The sequence below is a fragment of the Magnolia sinica genome, chromosome 17 (genome assembly GCF_029962835.1).
Source record: "Magnolia sinica isolate HGM2019 chromosome 17, MsV1, whole genome shotgun sequence".
NCBI lineage: Eukaryota > Viridiplantae > Streptophyta > Magnoliopsida > Magnoliales > Magnoliaceae > Magnolia > Magnolia sinica.
Window position 1 is genome coordinate 72,676,035 of NC_080589.1, and position 21,009 is coordinate 72,697,043.

Here is a 21,009-nt window from a genome sequence, read left to right on the forward strand (position 1 = left end):
CTTATCTAATAGGTGTGAATCTTGAAACGTAAACCATCCATGCCAGGGCCATGAAAATGGATGGAAACGATTTTCACATTACCCGCACGTGTAATGTGGAGAGATGGAAAAACCATAATCCCTTTCTATGACTCCGCGTGTAAAGCATAGATGAATTAGGACCATTCGAATCTTTTCATCTCAAACATAGGGAGAATGTGCATCAGATCCACCATGTCCATCACGTGAACCTTCATGATTTCACTATAGATCTTGAAAATCAGTCCATTCCAAAGCTTAAATGGGCCACACCATAGATAAATGGTGTAAAATCATGCCTGAAATTATGATGGTGTGGTCCACATGAATCTTGCAATGATTTGATTTTCGGGGAATCCATTCTTCCTTGCGTGTTGCGTCACATTAGTGGATTGGATCACGTATATTGTTCTCCTCATGCACAAGTCAGGCAATTTTATAAGTAGATCACTTTTTTTTTTTTTGATTTTACACACGCATACCCCCACGCACTTACGCTAGTGGAATTTCACCACCTATGGGTACTCGAACCTTGACCGGAAGTTGAAACTCCCGGGAGTCTACCACCCCAGCAAGAGAGTAAGGACCGAATCACTTGTGTTTTGAATCCGCCTCCATCAATTTCAACACTTGAGGTCTTGGTATCGATACCTAGCGGGGGTGGCTAACACGGAGTGTGTGTAGTGACATGGGTGTGTACTAACAAGCTAACCCAAATTTTTTTTTAAGCAATTCAAACATAAATCGGATTGCGTACTGAGTCACTGAGTACACTCTTATTGTACTGAGTAAACTAAGTTGGGCCCACAGTGAATGTATTTGTCTCATCCACTCCGTCCATCTGTTGTTTCATATCATTTTATTGGTTTAGCCAAAAATTGAGGTATATCTAAAGCTCAAGTGGACCATACCACAGGAAACTGTGGGAATAATGATTTCCACCGTTGAAACCTTTCTATGGCCCACAGTGATATTTATTTGTCATCCAAACTGTTAACAATATCATAAGGATATGTTTGAAGTGAAAACACAAATATAAGATTGATCTAAAACTGCTGTGGCCCTCACAAAAATTTTAATGATAAATGTTATAGATGTTCAATTCACACTGTTTCCTTTGGTGTGGTCTATTTGATCTTTGGTTATGCTTCATTGTTGGGATAACGACCTAAACTTATCTACTAAAATGTATGGACGGATGGGATAAAATGCATGAATGACTGTGGGACCCACAGAGTTTACTCTGTATGCAATTCGCTTCCATTCAAACATCAGACGATTTACATTTTAAACTAATGTACAACCTGAGAGGTTTTCAATGGTAGGCATTCAATTCCAACCTTTCTAGTGGTGTGGTCCACTTGAGCTCTGGATATGTTTTAATTTTGGGCTCACGCCCTAAAATAAGCTGAAAAAAATGGATGGACGGCGTGGATAAGGCACATGAGAGTGGGCCCCACAGACTGAGTTACTAATCCGCTCTCCCCACCTTCTGTCACGTGTGCGGTTTCTTATAGTGCCGGCATATCGACCACCCCACTCCACCAGAGTACGAAAGCTTTTCTTCCCACCCTTAAACCCTGCATAAGACAAACGAGAATTCTAAAACCCTGGAAAGGGCCTTCCACTCCTCCTTCAGCAAAATCTCACGATGATTTCCTCTCCTCATTTCTTCTTGCTCTTTAACCGTCTGATGAGAAGGTCCATCGTGCCCCATCACCCTCGAATCTGGGCCGTTCGATCGTACTACTCCAGGAGCTCCCCGCGCACAAACCTCCACTCGAGGATCAGCCCCTTAGGGAACCCTAAACAGAGCGTCGTACCGGAGCTCGATGGATGGGCGGAGAGTGGGAAGCGGGTCCACGTCCCGGAGCTCCGCCGGATCATCCTCGACCTACGGAAGCGCCGCAGATTCACGCACGCACTCCAGGTTTCGATGCTCCTCCATTCTATTTTCATTCCAACTCTCGCACTTTATACTATTTTATTTATTTAATCAATTTTCTCATGACTAGACATGAAGTAATATTTCATTCTACAAGTTATTCACCTGCGTGTAAGTGTTGGCCGTACAAGCCAGATTTGTTTGCAGAAGGAAGAGAGAAAATAAAAACAAACAGAAAACTATTTTTTTAAACTTTAGAACTGTTTTTTACTGCTTCACTTCTTGCTTCAACCGGATACACAAAAGCTCCTTATACAGACTTTTGTATGAAAGGTGAAAAGACAACAATATCCCTACTAGGAGTTTGCACCGTTTAATATTTATAGAAATCTACACAGCCTTTACATCTTACAAAATACCTCCATGAAAACTACTGCAGTTGCATTGGAAGTTCAACAGATGTTGTTGCTGAAAATGAATTTTGGTTTGCAACTCCAATACTCCCCTTCAAACCAAAAACGATTTCATTCCGAGTTTCTCCCTTAGTCGTTGAAATGCTTTTGCCGGCAATGCCTTGGTGAAAATATCTATCACTTGTTCAGTAGTATGATAATACTCTAGCTTTATTGTTTTCTGCTTTACATGATCTTTTAGAAAATGATATCTGGTATCGATGTATTTGTTCCTTCCATATTGCACTGGATTTTTGGCTAGCTCGATTGTAGACTTGTTATCCACATACATGATCGTGGATTCTTCTTGAGGATGCTTTAGCTCTTTTAGCAAGTTCTTTAATCAGATTGCTTCACAAACGGTGGACAATGCTGTCACATATTTGGCTTCACATGTGGATAAAGCGACCACGCTTTGCTTTTTTGAATTCTATGTGAAAGTTGTCGACATGAGATAAAACACATAGCCAGTGGTGCTTTTCCTTTCATCTTGGTTATCTCTACAATCGCTATCTGAGCATTCATACAATTTTGCTTCTTCATTATATGGATAAAATAGGCCGAATTCCATGGCTCCTTTCACATACCTGAGGATTCTTTTACTAGCGAGCCAATGTGATTCTTTTGGTGTTCCATGTACTTGCTTAGAAGCCTAACATTGTAAACAATATCCAGCCTTGTGATTGTGAGGTACCTAAGGCTTCTAATTAGACTCTTGAACCGAGTTGAGTTCACATTTCTTCCTCCACCTTCTCTTGTCAATTTCAAGCCCGTTGCTATAGGCATATTTACGGCATTGCAGTTGGTCATCTTGAACTTTTCAAGAAGTTCTTTTGCATATCTTTTTTGTGATATAAAGTTGCCGCCAGGTTGTTGTTTCACCTCGATGTCCAAGAAGAAGGTCATAAGACCGCCATCCGTCATCTCGAATTCCTTGAACATAGCCTGCTTGAATTCATGGAACATCTGCTGATTGTTCCTTGTGAATAATAAGTCATCAACATATAGGCAGGCTATAAACATATTTCCATGAGCATTCTTCTTGATATAGATCGCATGCTCATATGGACATTTGGCGAAGCCATTTATTTGAATATAGCTATTAATACGTGCATTCCAAGTACGTGGGGCCTGCTTTAACCCATACAAGGCTTTCTTTAAACGATATACCCTGTGCTCCTCTCCTTTTACAATGAAGCCATCAGGTTGGTCAACATAGACCTCTTCTTCAAGTATTCCATTCAGGAATGCAGACTTCACATCTAGTTGGTAGATTTTCCAACTGTGATGAGCAGCAAGAGAGATTATCATCTTTATGATGTCAAGTCGAGCAATTGGTGCAAAAACTTCTTCATAGTTCACGCCATACTTTTGTTTGTAGCCTTTAGCCACGAGCCTTGTTTTATAGCAATCGATCTTTCCATCGACTGTATGCTTGATCTTATACACCCATTTGATACCAATAGTTCTTTGGCCTTGAGGAAGTGAAGTCATCTCCCAAGTGTCATTTTTCTAAATGGCATGAATTTCTTCTTTCATGGCAATTTTCCAGCATTGTTCTTTTACAGCTTCATGGAATGTAAGGGGCTCATGATCTACATATAGGCAGAAAAGATTGATTTCTTCTGTTTGTTCATAGATTTCTTCTAAACTCCTCATTTTGATAGGAGTCATGGATGAGGAAGAGCCAGAACTTCGGGTTGATAAGGTACTTGTTGGAGAGATGAGCTGTCCTTCTGGACTTCCATGTACTGATGATGTGGCCGAAGAGGGAGTTGCAGCTGTCCGCTCTTGACTTTCAGTCTTTTCTTCTTATTCTTCTGCCTCGAATCGGTTTTCTTTAAAAGTTTATTCTTCATTCCATTTCCATTCACCTTCCTCACTGAAGACCACATCTCTACTTACCACTACTTTGTTGGTTAGTGGATTGTAGAACTTGTAAGCTTTGGATACTTCACTATATCCAATGAAGATGCACTTCTCACCACGATCATCGAGCTTCTTTTTTCTCGCCTCTGGAACTTGAGCGTGCGCAGTACACCTAAAGATTCTTAGGTGTGCCACAGTTGGTTTGTAGCCGCTCCATATCTCTTGTGGTGTTATGTTCCTGACACTTTTCGTAGGGCACCGATTGAGCAGATAGGCAGTACAAGCAACTGCCTCTGCCCAGAAATTCTTTGGCAGTCCTTTTTCTTTCAGCATGGTCCTCGTCATGTCCATTATGGTGCGGTTCTTCCGTTCTGCTTTGCCATTCTGTTGTGGCGTGTAGGCTGCTGTGAACTGTTGCTTGATGCCTTGTTCCCTGCAATAGTCTCCAAAAGCATTTGAGGTGTACTCCCCACCTCCGTCAGAGCTGAGAACTTTGATTTTGAAGCCACTTTCAGTTTCAACATGGGCTTTGAAATTCTTGAAGATAGTGAAAGCAACGGATTTTTCTTTGATACAGTACACCCATAGCTTATTGCTAAAATCATCAATGAAGGTAATAAAGTATTTATTACCTCCAAGAGAGGATGTTTCAAATGGTCCACAGATGTCTGTGTGAACAACTGCAATGGCTCTTTTGCTCTTCATGACACTCCACTTGGGAATGAGTTTGTTTGTTGCTTGCCAAGTGTGCACGCTTCACACACATGTTCTGGATCTTTGATGAGTGGCAAGCCATGTACCATGCTTGATGAAGACAAAAACTTCAGGCCGTTGAAATGGAGATGCTCGAAGTGAAGATGCCATCTCCATGATTCATTCATTACAAGACCATAGAGACGCTTCTCAAGTCTTGTGTTGATATGGAGCGGGAACATGCGATTATTTGCCATTTGGACTTGAGCAATAAGTCTCCCATGCACATCTCTCAAGGAAAGAGAGTTCTTCATGTGTATGACATACTCTTTTTCAAGGAGTTGGCCGATACTGAGTATGTTACTTTTCATATTTGGTAGGTAATACACATTGGATATGAAATTCGGCACACCATTCTTCTAATAAATTTTAATTTTTCCTTTACCTTTCCCGGGTACCTTTGATGAATCACCAAAACTTACATTACCTTGAACTCCTTATGTGAATTCCATGAACAATTCTTTGTTGCCGCACATATGATTACTCACACTAGTGTCGAGATGCCATAAGTCCGGCCGATCACATGTCTTTTCTTGTGCAAGAAGAAGCGTGGAGTTTTCATTTTCATGGTGAGATGCTTAGGCATAGTTGGATCGTTCATCGTGATCCACTTTACTCCAACAGTCTTACTCCAACAGTCAGAGGCATAGTGGCCAATCTTGCCACAATTATGGCATTGTACATTTTATGTGTTTCCACAACCACGCATAGATCTTCCTCTTCCAATTCTTCCTTCACGGACATTGGTAAATTTTTGTTGATTTTGAGCATGGTTTTGATGATATTCACGCCCTGTACCTCTTGCACGATTGTTATTGGCGCGACCACCTTGAAAATGGGAGCTTCCACGACCACAACTGGTCTTTTGTTCATTTAGAGTCAATCTTGACTTCAATGCTTCCTCCAAACTTCTGGAACTAGCATACTTTTGTATTTTTTGTTCATGAACTTGAGCGATCCCATTAATTCCTCAATGGAGAGCTTTTTAAGATCTTTTGATTTTTCAATAGCCACAACCACATGTTCAAACTTGGTTGTGAGGGATCGAAACACCTTTTCAAATACATGAATGTCTTTGATCTTTTCACCATTTCTTTTCAAGTTATTCACGACTACAAGTAATTTTGAAAAATAGTTGTAAACGTTCTCACCTTCCTTCATGTGTGTGGCTTCGAACCCGGCTCTAAGAGATTGTAGGTGAACCCGTTTCACACGATCAACGCCTTTGAAGATGGTGCTACCAATCTCTCAAGCTTGCTTGATGTTGCTTCGGCAATCTTTTCAAAGGTTGATTCATCCAACCCTTAATAGAGGAGGAACAAAGTCTTCTTGTCTTTCTTCCTTTGATTTTTGAGGGCGGTCTTTTCCTCGTTGGTAAAAGCGGCTTCTTCCTCCATAGTGGGTTCTACATACCAATCAATGATGATCTCTCATAGATCTTGCGACCCGAACATTGCCTTCATTTGGATGCACCAATTTTCATAGTTGTCCTTTGACAACTTAGGAACCTGCGGCTAAATTGTGTGGCCATCTTTACACGAACAAGCTTTATGGGTTATACGAATTGGCTTTACTAAGCCTCAAGATACCTAGACAATCTGATTTTTGGAGAAGGAATGGCTAAGTTTTTAAGAAGGGAGAGAGGGATGGAATATAATTCTGGTTTTTTTAAACTTCTTAAATAGATTCTTTTGAAAAAAAAACTTCCTGTTGGCTGAAAACTGCTACGACTTCAAAAATAAAAATAAAATTGCTCTGATACCAGTTTGTTGGTTGACAGCTGTACAAGCCAGATTTGTTTTTAGAGGGAAGAGAGAAGAAAAACAAACAGAAAACTAATTTTTTAAACTTTTAAACTGTTTTTTACTACTTCACTTCTTAAAAATCCTCAGGTCCGTGAAAGGAACTATGGAATTCAGCCTATTCTATCCATATAACGAAGAAGCAAAATTGTATGGATACTCAGACAGCGATTAGGGAGGTGACTAAGATGAAAGGGAAAGCACCACTGGTTATGTGTTCTATCTTGGGTCGATGACTTCCATATGGAATTCAAAAAAGCAAAGCGTGGTCGCTTTATCCACATGTGAAGCCGAATACATGGTAGCATTGTCCACCGTTTGCGAAGCAATCTGATTGAAAAACTTGCTAAAAAAGCTAAAGCATCCTCAAGAAGAATCCATGGTCATATATGTGGATAACAAGTCTGCAATCGAGCTAGCAAAAAATCCAGTGTAACATGGAAGGAGAAAACACATTGATACCAGATATCATTTTCTAAGAGATCATGTAAAGTGGAAAACAATAAAGCTAGAGTATTGTCATACTACTGAACAAGTGACAGATATTTTCACCAAGGCATTGCCGGCAGAAGCATTTTGACGACTAAGGGAGAAACTCGGAATGAAACCGATTTTGGTTTGAAGGGGAGTATTGGAGTTGCAAACCAAAATTCATTTCCAGCAACAAAGTCTGTTGAACTTCCAATGCAACTGCGACAGTTTTCATGGATGTATTTTGGAAGATGGAAAGGCTGTGTAGATTTCTATAAATATTAAATGGTGGAAGCTCCTAGTAGAGGTATTGTTGTCTTTTCACCTTTCATACAAAAGTCTATATAAGGAGCTTTTGTGTATCCGGTTGAAGCAAGAAGTGAAGCAGTAAAAAACAATTTGAAAGTTTAAAAAATTAGCTTTCTGTTTGTTTTTCTTCTCTCTTCCTTCTACAAACAAATCTGGCTTATACAACCAACAGTAAGAAGTTATTCACCTCCGTATACAAGTTATTCACCTGCCTGTTCATATGAATACTCACTTGCTTATTTTTAATTATTGCTTGTGTGGGGCCCACGGTGTTGTGCGTATGCCATCCAACTTGTGTATTGAGTGATGCCCTCATGATGATTGGGATGCTTTGAAAATCAGGCCTATCCGATCATTGAATGGGCCACACCATAGAGAATAATTGACAACTGCCTAAAGCCTCCAAAGTCACGCGATGGCCAATATGATGGTTAGGTTGGCCTTATTTTTGGAGTGCCACCCGTGCACATACACACACACACACAATGGTGGGCCCACATGCGATACTATACATGGACTTGGGAAGCCAACCTCACATTTAAAAGACCCCACAAATTCTTTGCAGTAAAACAATTTTTCTTTTTTTTTGAAATTCTTATAAAAGGGAGACTCTTTCCCACTACCCAAATGCAATTACATTGATCAAGACAAACACTTTCCCAGTGTCCAAACTGTAGAGAAACAAAACATTTCCAATTACGTGTAAATCAATAAGATTACTATTATTAAGAGATTTAATAAAAGATGGTCAATTCCATATTAAAATAGTATATCATCAAACATGTAAAATGCAAGAGACACCAAGATTTTTAATGTGGAAAACCCTTCAATAAGAAGGAAAAACTATGGGACCTAGTCCAATAACAAATCCACTATGACAATAATGGAAGTACAATCATCAAGATAACACTAACTCTTGGATCCTAAAATACAGTACTCAACAACCTTCAAGAGAACACCCTCTCTTGAATAACCAAATACAACACCCAACAACCTTCAAAAGAACACGTTTTCTTAGATAACTAAATACAACACCCAACAACCTTCAAAAGAACACGTTTTTTTGGATAACCAAATACAACACCCTACAGGTGAATTGGTATCAGAGCAAGTAGCCAATCCTAATAAAGAACATTGGGCAGTGGTCAAGTAAATTCTTAGATATTTGAAAGGCTTGTCGAATGTGTGTTTTTATTTTGGAGATACAAATTTTGTTTTGGAAAGATATATAAAATGTTGACATGGCGGGTGACACAAATAGCAGAAAACCCACTCATGGGTATTTATTCGCTTTTGTAGTAGGATTTGTATCATGGCAATCAAAACTGCAGAAGTGTGTTGCTCTCTCTACGACAGAAGCAAAATACATTGTGGCTATTGAAGTTGGAAAAGAGCTGTTGTGGATGAATAAATTTCTCCAAGAATTGGGCTTAAAGCAAGAAAAGTATGTGGTTTATTGTGATAGCGGAAATTCCATGGATTTAAGCAAGAACGTCACATATCACTATTGAACCAAACATATAGATGTCCGTTACCACTAGATACGTGAAGCATTGGATAACTAGACAATGCAGTTCATGAAGATCCACATTGATTGGAATCCGTCAGATATGATGACGAAGGTCGTTCCAAAGGAGAAGCACGAGCTTTGTAGAAGCTTGGCTGGCATGTGCGTCAAGTGAGTATTTGTCTTCTGTTGGTTCCCTCATGTGTCGGGAGGGGGAGAATGTTGGGAATCCCTCTTCATGTGGAGGTGAGACCCACGTGTGGACCTGAAAGGTGCCTTGCACCTGTGAGGCCCAAGTTAGGGGCATTTTTAGTCTTTTTGCTTTGCCCCCCATTTGTTTAAGATAAAAAGCAAAAGAGGGTTTTTGAGAGTCATATATACAGAAAAATTGTAACAACTTTTTGGGGGTTGTCTCCTGGAGAAAAGAGGAGTCTTCTGCAAGGAAAGAGAGCAAGGTACTCTATACAAGGTATTGGTTCAAGTCTCTTGTTAATTTCAAGAGGTCTTTCGTCTTCGGGATCATGAAGGTTCCATCCACAAATTCCGGTTTCGTCGGTTGCCTTCTTCAAGGGCTGGTTAGTGGTTTCTTCTCTATAATCCTCTGTTGATAAGAAACTTCTTTGTTATTTGATGCTTGTAATCCATCCATAAGATCTTGTATTTGGTTATCTAAGAGAGAGTGTTCTCTTGAAGGTTGTTGAGTGTTGATTTGGTTATCCAAGAGAGGGTATTCTCTTGAAGGTTGTTGAGTAGTGTATTTTAAGCATCCAAGAGATGGTGTTCTCTTGATGATTGTACTTTCATTATCGTCATAGTAGATTTATTGCTAGATTAAGTCCTGCAGTTTTTCCCTTCTTATTAGAGGGTTTTCCATATTAAAAATCTTAGTTTCTCTTTTGCATTGTACATGTTTGATAATATGCTTGCATAAGATGGAGTTAACCATCTTTTGTTAAATCTCTCCATACTAGTAATCTTATTGATTTAAATGTAATTGGGAAAGGTGTTGTTTCTCTACACAAACATGATAGATTTAAACTCGTGTAACTGTTAGTAGTGTAAATTCTTCCTATAAGTGGGATTTTACCCGCATTTGAATGATCCCTTAGGGGTCGTTTGGATGCGTAAAAGATCTGTAAGTGGAAAGTGATTTACATATGGTGTTTGAGGGTGGAAAGTCACTTGTACATCACTTATAAGCAAAACTGCTAGGAAACTTCATGGGGCTGGGGGTGAGAACTCACTTTCTGTGACTTACTATTGAAAATCACTTTTAGGTGAAAGTCACAACTTAAAGACTTAGAGGCATCTAAAATACCCCTTAGACTCTTGTGATACTTCAATGTCATTTTAGAAATGGTGTCGACTCATCCAACATTGACATGGCATAGTTGTATGGAAATCCTGACCTTCTGAATCACCCACATGGTTATTTTACTTTTTAAACATTCATTTGATAGCCGTAAATTAGATGGTTAGGCCAAAGTAATTTCAAGTTGTGATCCTTCTGCTCAAGGCCACCCAAGGGGCACTTGAAGGTTTTGGGCCCAGTCTCATCTCTCCTACTCCAGTATCTTCTATACGTGGGAACTTCTCAGCTTCTACCACTCGGGTGGATATGGCTCACGTGAAAGAGTGTTGAGAGCATTCTCTTATTTCTCAGCAGAAAGCTTCGGATAGCCTGCGATCTATGGAGAGCGAGGAGTTCTTTTAGCTTGAGGATGGAACTGGAGTAGGTGCAGTGACGATGACGGAAGGCTAATCCCTCCTTTGAGGAGGAGCTTTGAGAATGTTCTGAGCAGTGAGAAGGGTGATTCTCAGGTCCGGACTCTGGTAAATGATTCTCGGGCTTTGATCATTGCTCCCGAAGCGGGAGGGACGAAGGGTGATGTGGTTGCTGAGGGGACGTGAGAATCGACTAGGGCGATGCTTGAAGAGGCTCTGCTGGTTACTCCCCTTTGTACAAAGACAGTCAAAGACAGATTGATTTTAGATCCTGTGATAGAGAATGGGAAATGTGATGATGTGCAAATACTGTGGTTGGGGCTGAGAATATCACAGTCGAGCAATACAGATGGGCCAAGGATATTCTAGAAAGGGTGGGGGGTCAGGGTGGAATGACGTTTGGAGCTTGGGATGAGCATGTGCAGCCTTTTTATCAGTTTGTCAAGGATCAAGGGGCTCAATGGCGGAAGGATATTCGAGGGCTCAAGCTCAGAAAATCTCCCAAGGGGTGGAGAGAATTGCTTAGTCTCAAATGCTCCATTAATTATTATTTGAATGGCAAGGTGAGTGGTGGTAAAAGGGCTAGAACAGGAAGGGGAGGTGTTCAATGATTATTTTGTCCTAGAATGTGCACGGGTTGGGGTGTAAATTCAAGAGGGCCCAAGTGCGGAAAGTGTGCAGAAACTCAAAGGCAGAGATTATTTCTTTTCAAGAATTCAAATTGCAAGCTGTTGACAAATGTATGATTGATTCTCTTTGGGGAATTAAGAATAAAGATTGGGTGTTTGTTGATGTAGATGGTACGGTTGGGGGGATAGTTGTTTCTTGGAATTCTGAAATTTATAAAAAGGTTGATTCTCTGTTTGGATCTTTTTCTTTGTCAGTCCTTTTTGTCATATCTCCTCTAGTTTGTGATGGATTTTTTTGACAATCTATGGTCCCCATAGCTACAGATTATGCGATCGGCTTTGGTCTGAGTTAGATGGTTTTAAACAGCGTTGGATGGCCCCGTGGTGTGTTGGAGGGGACTTCAATGTGGTGTGTTTCTCCCATGAAAAATCTAGTAGTGGGCAGGTGTCCAAAAGCATGGGATTGTTTTTTGAATGGGTTTCCCGGCATGATCTAGTGGATCTTCCTTTGGGGGGAGCTAAGTTCACTTGGTCAAATGGGTGGAAAAATACAATGCTATTGTGCTTAGACAGATTTTTTGGTGTTAGTAGATTGAGTTGAGAAGTTCCCTTTGGTTTCACCGTGCGGTCTTCCTAGAACTGTTTTTTTTATCATGACCCCATTCTTCTAGAAGTAGCTCCAGCCTCCAGGTAATTGAGGCCTGAGGCCTTTCAAGTTTGAAGCATTTTGGTTGGAGATTGATGGTTTTGTGCAACTTATAGCTGATTGGTGGTCGTCTTTCGAGGTGGCTAGTATGTGGGTTTCAGACTAAGGGTCTGTTTGTTAAATCTGAAGTTGGAAGTCTGAATCTGAAATCTGAATCTGAAGTTGAAAACCTAGTATTGGATTTAGAACAACCCGTTTGTTTACTAACGTCTGAAATGTTTGGAAAATGTTAATTTGACACATTTGCCCTTATGAAATAATCATGATTGATCCCTACCATTAAAATCTTCATAGATTCAATCAAAATGTTAATTTACCAACATGTTTATATGGTCAAAAACACCTAGACGAAGAGACCACCCATATATCATCTTAATCCAAACCTTTTGTAGCTCGCAAGAAAATTTTAAGGGTCATTTACCACTTTTTCTTGTACTATGGTCCATCTGAGGTTTGGATCTACTTCATTTTTTGGATCATGCCCAAAAATGAGCTTTCAATATGGATGGATAGCATGAATGTAGTCACATACATCACCATGGGCCTCATAGTCAGGGTTCCACCCACCTTAGTGGATCCAGATTGCATACTAACGACGTCAATAGCCCCTGGCTATTGGACGGTATTGTGTGGCCCCCATCATAATGTATGTGTTTTATCCACGCCGTCCATCCATTTTTCCAAATCATTATAGGGATTGATCCCAAAAATGAGGATGATCCAATCTCATGTGGCCTAGAACTTTCTTGGCCCATTAATGGTCACTCACCACTATTTCCTACGACATGGCCTCCTTGATAATTGGATTTGCTTCATTTTTTGTATAATGCCCCATAATGATTTGAAAAAACGGATGAATAGAGTGGATATAGGATACATACATCAAGGTGGGCCTCCTGGTTAGGGCCAAGGTAGGTGACATGTGCCACACCGCAACTGCTAAACCCAATAATCAGACGTGGATTAACTACTGTTATGTTGAATAGCGAGACTACTGAAGTGATGTCACCAAGTTCTGTGGGTCCCATCATGATGTATGTGTTGTATCCACTCCATTCATCCATTTGGAGAAATCATATTAGGGCATGATCCAAAGAATGAGTCAGATCCAAACCTTGAGTGGACCCCACCATAGAAAACAATGGGGAGAGTGACGCCCACCATTAAAAACTTCTAAGGGCCACAAAAGTTTTCGATCAAGCTGGTATTTTTTTCCCTCCTTTTATGTCCGCATTAACACATGAACATGTTGGATCTCAAATAAATATCATGGTGGACCTTAGGAAGGTTTCAATGGTGGGTGTCATTCTCTCCACTATTTTCTTTGGGGGGGGGGGGGGTGGGTGGGGGTCCACTCCAGCTTTGGATATGCCTCATTCTTTGGATAATACCCTAAAATGATCTTTCCAAATGGATGGATGGGGTGGATACAACACATACATGGTAAGCCCACAGAACTTGGTGACGTAACTGTAGTAGCGAGTCTCGCTACTCAACCTGATCCACTCCCCCCAAATTCGGGTGGGATTGCGGTATAGCTAGAGATTGACGGTCTTGTCAAATGGCTCTATGGGGCATACCGTGATGTATATGTTTTATCCACACCGTCCATTCATTTTTCCATATCATTTTAGGAAAAGGGCCAAAAACAAGTGAGATCTAAGGCTTAAGTGGGCCACACTACAAGAAATAGTGCGAGTTGGGTGCCTACCATAAAAAATTTCTTGGGGCCACATAAGCCTCTGATCAAGTTGATTTTTGTGTTTTCCCTTCATCCTGGTTTGTGTGACCTTATGAAGAGGTTAGATGGCAAATAAACTTCACAATGAACCCTAAGAAGGTTTTAATGGTAGTTATTCCATTCCCACTGCTTTCTATGGTGTGGTAGACCTGAGGTTTGGATGTGCCTCATTTTTTAGGATCATGATCTAGGATGATATAGAAAAGTTGATGGGTGGTGTGGATCTAACACAAAAATTATAGTGGGCCCAGAGAAGTGCCACACGTTAAAATGTTGGGTTATGTTTAATGCAAAGGAGAAAGTGCATGACAATTTTGGAATTAAAAAAAATAATACACCGAGCGCATTCTCCTTTCACCATTAAGCTAGGCCTTCATTGCTGAAAAAATTCAGCTAAAATATACGGAGCGCTTTCCACGTTCCGTGTTAACAAACAAAACCAAACGCCGATTTCTTTCCTATTCCGCATTAAGTCAAAATTTTCAGCGTTACCAAACAGGCCCTAAGTAGAAAGGAAGGATAGAATTAACGTTTTCAAAAAAGAAGTCCTTGGAGCTTGAGAAGTAGAGTTTGACAAGATGGTGGAGGAAATCCATGAGTTGGATCTCTTAGAAGAAAGGGGGGCCTTGCGGCTGGACGATAAAGCTAAAAGGGAGGCCTTATGAGTCATATCTCTGAAAAAAAACAGTGCTCCTTCCACAATGTACTTGACAATTTGGATATGTACTAGATGTAAGGAGGATGGGGTCACCACCATCTCGAAGATGGTGGTGAACTACCTCAGTAGACTTGTTCAACGATGGGAGGGAGTCACTTTTTGTACCCAGTACTTGTGATTTCCATGCAACCATTTTCTTTTTGGGAATTTAGTTACACTTCTGTAAGTATGAATTGCCTACTGGAAAGCATGCAAAAAGAATGGCTAGACTCTAATTTGGCTTGCTACTAAGTGCTTAAAAGTGGTAAAGCAGATGTGCATGATTTACTCAGGTTTTCGGTTTCGTCTCAGTGCGGCCCAGTTCAGTGATCCGCACCATCGGTCTGTTCTGACCCACTGGATGGATCATGACCATACCCCAAAAATATACCAGATTGGAAGACCCAAGGCACCAGTTTGGGCCCCCTTTTGAGTTGAACATGGACTGGACAGTGTATATACTTCCATTATTGACAGCCTATCACTACATTACAAGTTGGAAGGTTAGGATTGTCCTATAGAGGAGATTTTTAGAGCATGGTCCAGCCATGGGGGGGCCTAATAGACCAATTCACTGGATCACCAGACCGTGCACCACTTTTTCGTAAGCCCAAGTACATTAGCTCAAACCCAGTTGGAAACCCGGATTCTAGTCTCGCTGAAGCGGCTGCTTTGCCAGGGGGTGAAGCTGGCTGCTGTGCATAATTTCTCTCTGTGGGTTATTGAGGGAGACTCGAGTAATGTGATTATGTGGATGAAAGAGGATTCCCCCTCCCTGGAGACTTGCCAACTTGTTGGGAGAAGTTCTAGATTATGTTCTAGGTCCCAGGTGAATTTTCACATGTTAAAGGATCTGTGAAATCTGAAGATGATGTGCCAGTGAAGGCTGGGGTTCATAAATCCGCCCTTGAAGTTGGTTAGCCATGGGATTCTTTGGCTGGATTCTTGGGCTTTTTTTTTTTGGCTAGGGTAGTATTCCTGTTAGTAGGGACTGAGCTGTTGCTCTTTTGTTGTATTTGCATTTCTCTATCAAATATCAATGTTTGCTGCTGTAAAGCTACCATTCATTAAAAAAATTAAGTACGCTATGCAATCCCTGTGTTGAGGATCCTGTAAATGAGTCGTCACTGTGGCCACTTACCAAAAGTAACATGCCATACGTGAACTTCAATCCAGACAGTTGAAGTCGTGGCCCCTGTTGCAGATATATCATGTGACATGAAAAGCGAACTATCATACAATCCTCACCTTCTGATTTATGCCTATCCAAATATGTGGCTAAAAGAAAATTATCAGTGCTCCAAATTCAACAGGTGTTGGATGGCTGGCTTCTTCTGATCAGTGTAGTTCTGAGCCATCTCTTTCCAGAGGGCCCATGATTTGACAGCTTGGATTCACATGTACTCAAAAAAGAGCCTCCCTCCCTCTCTCTCTCTCTCTCTCTCTCTCTCTCTCTCTCTCTCTCTGGACTCATTTTTATTCATCTTTTTAGATTTTGATTAAATATGTTGAATATGTTTATGGTTTTGAGATGGTAAATGCTAGATAGCCCATGAAGAGCCTCATAAGGATTAACAACTTGTAAGTTGGACACATGTTTCTGTCATCTTTTCTTTTCTTTCGTTCTTTTTTCCTATCAGTTGTCATCTTTATTGGGGTTAGATGCAGCAAAGAGTGTGAAAACATTATGGGAACCCAATATACCTTTCATGGTGTGATCCATAGGAAACCCATTAGCCTTTTCCAGTTAATTTTGTTCCGTTCATTTTACTTCTGTGAAATGGGTCTAGATGGTGCACTAGCAACACATTTGGAATAAAACAAAGCACATTGCACATGCCTCCACTGCTAAATTCTACCCATGCAACTTAGAGGTGGATGTGTCATTTGGCGGTCAATGGGTTCCCGGACTGAAGGGGTGCCGATGGACCTGGCCCAATTTTAACGGATTTGGTTACATTTTATGTGCCTATCTAGAAATTGGGTCAGGTTCAGGTCACCATTTTGGACCCGGTTAAAGCTCGGGTCTAGTTAACTTCACTGTTAATGTTTTGTATATCAATACATCTTATATGTTTCAGTAGCAGAAGAGAGTTTACTAAGCTTTATGCATGTGAGAGAGCCCATTTACATATCACGTTTGTGTCAAAGTGGCACATGTATGATGTAATCCATCTATCAGGTAGGCCCAATCATATGAATGCCCTGGACTTGAATCGAAACCTAGGTCCGAAGACCCGATGGATAACCCAATCCTGATTGGATCTAGGTCTGGGTCCTAAAAACAAGATCCGACTCGAATGGGCATGGACACGGCAAGACTTGAACCCAATTAAACCAGTTACAGGTACTCGTGAACCTAACCCATTGACAGCACTACTTGTCTGCCATGGACCCTAGAAAGCCCATCCAGCTGACACATAAATACAGTTATACAATAATATGGAAGAATGTGGCACCACCACCACCACCACCATCATCATAGCCTTGTCCTAGCTATTTGGGGTTGAAAATATCGGAGGATTTATCATCTTCATAGCCTGCTATTTGGGGTCGGCTATCAAAGAATGCATGATTAGATATATCTGCATTAAAAATAAATAAATTTGAAATGCATTGTTGATGCAGGACATGAAAATTAAATATGATATGCGAGATTTCAGGCTTAAGATCACGTTATTTTAGAAACAATTACACAAATTCCATATGCCACGTGAAAGTCCAAACATTCAATTAAGGGGAATCTATGTGGGTTTAGGCCTACACATGATAGGGCTGGATCAATAAAAATTATGAACCAAACGATACTCAAAGATAAAAAATAATCATCCACACATGCATAGTAATCAGTCCCTAATCCAAGGGATTCAGAAATTCCAATTCGAGGAACCCTAGGGTAAGAAAAGGGGCACAAAATTGGTGATTTGAGTAATTTAGGGTTAGGTTTAGGGATTTTGGGTGAAAGCGGAGTGAAAGAGAGGAGAGAGACGAACCAGAGACGTACTGCACGCGTGGATAACAACAATGGCCCAGACGCACGTCCGTGTGATCCCAGCCGCACGTGTGTGGGGCCCACTATTCAGAAAAAGGCCACCTTTGCCCTGGTCGGCTAGGGATGGACTCTAAAACTCCCAAATCTCAGCTCGATCCGATGTACGGTTTGTGCGTGGTGCTCCGCCGAAGTTTCAGCCCTCCTGTAGGGCCAGATTATGAAATTTTGATGTGGGGAGGGGAATTGCTGTAATAGATGATTGATTCGAAGTGTAGATGATTGGGTGAGATGAGAAGAAGGGATGATAGAACATGAGTAGTAGAGATGACGATGGATGGGGGCGAATCGGGATAGATGTAGCTTCGCACCACAGTAGTTAACCCTTCGATGAAGAGAGAGCTTCGCACCCAATTAGGCTTCACAACTCAGAGAGTAGGAAAGCGCAAAATTTTTATTAATTTTCAATGAATCAAAAGAAATACAAGGGGTGCCTATTTATAAGAAAACCCTATACCTCAAAATTCGCGCCATGTGCGCAACTTATTACTTAGCGATGAAATAAACTAAAATAAAAACCAAATAAAGAAATCTAAAGTGTTCATGATATTTTAAATAATAACAATAAGCAAAACCTAAAATATGAAATCAAATTAACTAGTGGGCCCCGATCATGAGATCCCATGATGGGCTTTACTTGATCATCGGGCCCACTCCAAGGAACTAAAACTCTGTCTTCTAGATAGGGGCCATCCCTGGACGACGTCATCGATATAGATCGACAGTGGGGCCCTCCTTCATGCGTACGTGCGTAGGGGGGGCGGTGTGCGTGTGCGTGCGTGTGATGTCCTCATCAATTGTATATTGAAATAGAAATAACTAAGCCTCTGTGTGGTTGTATGAATAGTATATAAATATGAATCCAATCTTAGTGCAGTTCACCGACCTCACCATTGTGTATCTTGCACTCAAGTTGGATATGTGAGTCATAAGCGCATGACTCAAACCATTCCTCATGTGGTTTCCTTCCATGAATGGACTAGCCACACATATCATGGATCTTATGATACTACCAAATTTGTTGGACCTTTTTCTCATCCAATGATGATGATGCCGCCCGTTTTTTTTTTTTTTCCCTCTTCCTACTGCCTATTTGTATATCGCCAACCAGATGGTTAAGATTGCCCGGTCAGGGAGATTTTTCTAACATGGTTGATTCACTGTGGGACCCACTCAATGAATGGGCGGGATTGTTTTTGGAAGCTCACAAGTGGAACAGCTCCTTTGAAACAGGAACCAAAGCAATTCTTTCTCTGTTTTATGCAGTATTCAACATCTTTGCTAAAATGAGTTTCTCACCCCATTTTTATTTCTTTTGATTTTGGTTCCCTAACTCTCGGCAATGCTTTGACGGAGGCAGGTTTCCGAATGGATGGGTGGCAAAGGTGGTTTTGTATTAATGCCAAGCGACCATGCTGTGCGGTTGGATCTGATCGGTAAGATCCACGGTGTGGCCGCTGCTGAGAGCTACTTCCAGAGCTTGAGCGAAGAAAACAAGACCGAAAAGACCTACGGCTCTCTCTTGAACTGTTACGTCCGAGAGCATCTGATTGAGAAGTCCCTGTCCCATATGCAGAAGATGAAGGACTTGGGTTTCGCATCAGTGGCTCTCCCCTACAACGACCTCATGTGCCTCTACACGAACACAGACCAGCACGAGAAGGTCCCAGACGTGCTGGCCGAGATGAAGGAGAATGATGTCCCACCTGACAATTTCAGCTATACGATTTGCATGAACTCATATGGGGCAAGGTCTGATATTGACGGGATGGAGATGGTTCTAGAAGAAATGGAGTGCCAGCCCCACATCACCGTCGAATGGAATACATATGCTTTGGTGGCCAACATCTACATAAAAGCGGGCCTTACTGATAAGGCAGTCACTGCTTTAAAGAAATCAGAAGAGAAGCTTGTAGGAAACAGAGATGGTGAGGGCTACAACCATCTGATCTCTCACTATAGCAGCCTTGGCAATAAGGAGGAGGTGCTGAGGCTATTGAAGCTACAGAAAGCATCTTGTAAGAGGCTCGTTAACAAGGATTATAAAAGCATTCTCGGGTCATTGATGAAGATGGAGGAGTTTGAAGAGGCTGAAGCTTTGCTGAAAGAATGGGAGGTGGCTGGAAATTGCTACGATCTCCACGTGCCTAATGTGGTTCTTAATGGGTATTGCCAAAAGGGGGCAGTGAAAAAGGCTGAGATGATGATAGAAGAGCTGGTGAAAATGGGGAAGTGTCCGATCTCGAGCAGTTACGGGATTGTGGCGGCGGGGTATGCGGATAGAGGCAAGATGGGGAAGGCTGTGGAATTTATGAAGCGGGCCTTTGCGGCAGCCCCTGGAAATGAAGGGTGGAAGCCAAAGCCAAAGGTGGTTACGAAGATATTGGACTGGTTTGGTGAGGAAGGCGATGTTGAAGGGGTGGAAGCTTTTGTGGGTTTGTTGAGTACGGCAATTGGTATGAATAGAGAGATGTATCATGCGTTGATCAGGGCGAGTATCAAAGCAGGGAGAGATGTTGATGGGATTCTGAGCAGAATGAAAATTGATAACATAGACGTAAATGGAGAAACGAAGAAGATTCTCAGTTCAAGGCAAGTGACTGAAGGATTGAACGGTTAGATCAGTGAACCGATGGTTAGAATTGTGATGGGTGGTTTCTCTTTCCAGGCCATTTGATTGCAATGGTTAGTTTTTGCGTTGGATCAGTGAGTTCTGGAAGCTGAGACTGGTTGCTGCTGCTTTTTTGGTAAGAACTCAAGGGAGAAATTCTAAAGACTTTCATGGCGATGCATGGTACATGTGTGTGTCACATGTACTTCATGGCGACGCATGGTACATGTGTGTGAAATCCGCACCGTTCACTTGTCCGGCCACCATTGAGGAGCCATGGGGCAACTGCTGGACTTATCTTAACCGTTCATTTGTCCCTCAAAACTCCTCAAAAGTGAATGGTTAGGATAGTCTGGTTGGTTTGATTTCTGGGCTCCCATCAGTGATGTGGCCCACATGTCACATGTACACTTGTGTGAATGGAGTTTGTGAGATTTGCATGTGATATTTATCTCTTATACTATCATTCCCCGGATTCAATTTGTGTAGGATCCGAGCCGTTGCTTGTTTGCATGAAAGCTCCCAAGAGCCTGATGAGAGCGGCTCTGTGGACGGATGAGAGGATTTCAATTCATCTATGATGTTGGTTTTGATCTTTGACAATGCAATTGATGATTTTTGGATAATCTGAGTTTTCGGGCCAGATAGGTAATTTAATTCCCCAAGAGGCAATCTGGAATGATGTTTCCTACTCTCTTTTGGTACTGGTGCAAACATGCAAGATCCACGATACATCATCAGGAGTGCTTTGCCTTTGATGGGCCATACCCAAGAAGATAGACGGT

General features: G+C 41.4%; 1 protein-coding gene across 1 annotated transcript; it reads left to right on the forward strand.

Moving 5' to 3' along the window:
• Positions 1-1,588: 1,588 nt before the first annotated feature.
• LOC131231037 (pentatricopeptide repeat-containing protein At4g21705, mitochondrial-like) lies at positions 1,589-20,393 on the forward strand. Its single transcript, XM_058227117.1, has 2 exons — positions 1,589-1,948; positions 18,974-20,393. The coding sequence occupies exons 1-2, from the start codon at positions 1,670-1,672 to the stop codon at positions 20,231-20,233; spliced, it is 1,539 nt and encodes a 512-aa protein (XP_058083100.1). The 5' UTR covers positions 1,589-1,669; the 3' UTR covers positions 20,234-20,393.
• The last annotated feature ends 616 nt before the right edge of the window (positions 20,394-21,009 follow it).